Source organism: Corapipo altera, unplaced genomic scaffold (genome assembly GCF_003945725.1).
Source record: "Corapipo altera isolate COAL_440 unplaced genomic scaffold, ASM394572v1 129, whole genome shotgun sequence".
In the NCBI taxonomy this organism is placed as follows: domain Eukaryota; kingdom Metazoa; phylum Chordata; class Aves; order Passeriformes; family Pipridae; genus Corapipo; species Corapipo altera.
In genome coordinates, this window is record NW_020885107.1 from 85,718 (window position 1) to 88,190 (window position 2,473).

The 2,473-nt window shown below is 69.6% G+C and overlaps 1 protein-coding gene across 1 annotated transcript in view; it reads right to left on the reverse strand.

Annotated features, from left to right (window-relative positions):
* Positions 1 to 2,315, reverse strand: part of STRIP2 (striatin interacting protein 2) — a 22,655-nt gene extending 20,340 nt beyond the window's left edge. Inside the window, exons 1-2 of the mRNA XM_027669822.1 lie at positions 2,172 to 2,315; positions 495 to 564 (exon numbers count right to left, since the gene is read on the reverse strand). Of these exons, the coding sequence (XP_027525623.1) occupies positions 495 to 564; positions 2,172 to 2,315 (214 nt within the window). The remainder of the gene's footprint in view (positions 1 to 494; positions 565 to 2,171) is intronic.
* Positions 2,316 to 2,473: the final 158 nt, after the last annotated feature.

Below are 2,473 nucleotides of genomic sequence, written 5' to 3' on the forward strand. Positions count from 1 at the left end.
ACAGCGCTGAGCAGCACCGCGGGGGACTGAGATGATCCCGCAGGGGAGGAGGGAGGATCCCTCGCGCAGGAAATGTGCTTTTGCCAGGGCAGCTCGTGCAGCTGAGGCAGCCGGAGCTAAAAATAACCCCCCCCTTTGCCAGGACACATTTGGGGCCGCGAGGTTAAGGGGCAGGAGCGGCAGGAAGACACGGGACAAGGACACAGCGCCCGTGTGACCAAAGGTGACCCCGGCAGCCCGCGCTGTGCCACAGGGACAGCGCTCCCTCCTCCCGCCGCTCCCGGGGCGATGCGGGGAGAGCCCCGTGTCCCCACAGTGCCCCTGCTCGTCCCCGGGGAGCGAGCGGCTCTCTATTAATAACCCCCGATGACACCGCTCCGCATCCATCCCCCAGCCCGCCGGGATTCGCGTCCTCCCTCCCCGCCTGTTAAAAACAGCAGCGCCGCCCCCCCCCCCCCCCCCCCCAAAAAAAAACAAAACCAAACGCGCTTCACCTGCCAGCTCGGCGCCGTGCCCGTCGGCATCCCCGTACTCGAACTCCAGGTTGGGACAGTCCACGGAGCCCTGCGGGGAGCGGGACGGGGGGAGCGGGGCGGGCTGGCACATCCCTGCGGGAATTCCGGGAGGCGCCCCCGGCTCTGCTCCAAAGCTCCCCCCGCGGGGCTCGGGCACCCCGGTCGTGCCGGGAGGCTTCAAAACCCCTCGGAAATGCGGCGGGCGAGGGTAAAAATGGCAGTTCCCGAAGAGCCCGGGGGGAAGCAGCGGCAGGACCCGGAGCGCCGGCGGATGTTGGATGCGTTATTTCAGAGCCCCCCCCAAAACCCAGCCTGGGGCTGGTTCCGAGCAGGAACCCCCGGGAGGACTTGGCTCCACCCTCGGCGCCCCAGAGCCGGCAGCTCCCGGGGCCGGGCTCTGCCTCTTGGAAGCCCTCGGTGCGGGTTTATCCCCCTCCTCCCCCGCGGAGGAAGGAACTGGAGCGTGAAACTCGGCCCGAGGATCCCGGCGGGGCGGGGAAGGGGCGGCCGCGGCCACACGGACCCGGCGCCGACCCCCCGGGAAGGGACCGCACGGATGGGTAATTAACCCAATTAACGTGATTTCCTCCTCCCGAATCCCGGCGTCCCCCCTCGGAGGCCGGGCTGGAGCTGCTGCGCGTCGCCGCCCTTAATATTGATGAGCCGGGCTGAGCCCGCCTGCACCAGAAACGCCGGATTCTCACCCAATTTCGGCAGCCCCGAGCGAGGGTCGGGGAGTTAAAGCCGCTGAGGAATTCGGCCGAGCGCGTGCAGCCCTAATCCGCTTGGAGAGGCCGGGCCGGAGGGGTGGGGGGGGGGGAAGCAAACCCCAAATTCACGAGCTTGGACACCGTCCCCCAGGAAAAGGGACCCTTTTTTTTGGGTCAGGGAGACGCATCTCTTGGGTGGGGGAGCCAAATCTTCCCGTCCTGTGCTATGGGGACCCCGCGGGGGCTTTTACGGGGAGCCGGGACAATGTCCCGGGCTGGATCCTGGTGATTGATCCCGGTCCTGCTTCCCCAGCCCGGCACCCAGAGCAGCCCAGGGGGGCTCGGTGGTTCCTCCCCGCCCCGGGGTTTTTCGGGCAGGAGGGGTGAAGGGTTAGGGGGGGAACTGTGGCCTCCGGACCGTGGTGAGAGGGGGATAAGTGGGTGCCTGGAGGGTGCGGGAGAGCTCAGGGTCCAACTGGGACCCCAAAACTCTGGCGCCGCTCTGGGAGTGGGGCAGGGATGTGGCAGTGCCGGAGCTTAGCTGGGATCCCAAACCCCTGGTGCCAGCTCTGGGAATGGGGCAAGGAAGAGCCGGTGCCGGGGCTTAGCTGGGATCCCCAAACCCTTCTGCTGGATGTGAGAGTGGGGCAGGGAGATGCCGGTGCTGGGGCTCAGCTGGAAACCCCAAACCCTGCTGCTGGAGCTGCCAGCGGGGTGAGGATGTTCCAGTAGCGGGGGCAGCCCCCCGGGGACCGGGGCTGGGCACCTCCCGCCCGCTCAGGACCCCTCTAAACCCGAGGTCGGGGTGAGGACCCCCCCCCTTCCCCAAGTCCGAGAGCTCCGCCAGCCCTGGATAAAGCCCCTCCCGCAGGAGCCCCCACGGCGGGGCAGGGACCCCCCCCCCCAACCCGTGCGAGGTGCCCTCGGCGGTGCCCCCCGCCCGTACCTCGGACTCCTTGCGCTGGGTCCTGAAGAGCTCGCGGCCCTTGGGCTGTGTCTGCGCGGGGGGCTGGGGCTGGGGCGGTGCCGGGCGGGCCCGGCCGGGTCCCGGTGCCGGTGCGGGGGTCCCGCCGCCTCCCGCCGCCTCCATCGCTGTCACTGCCCCGCCGAGCACGTGGGGCCGGGACAGGGACACGCCCCCGCCACGCCCCCCACGCTCCCATTGGTCCGCAAGGCTGGGGGCGGGGCAAAATGGACACGCCCCCCTCACCGTCATTGGCCAGTGGGGGAACGGGGGGCTGGGAATGG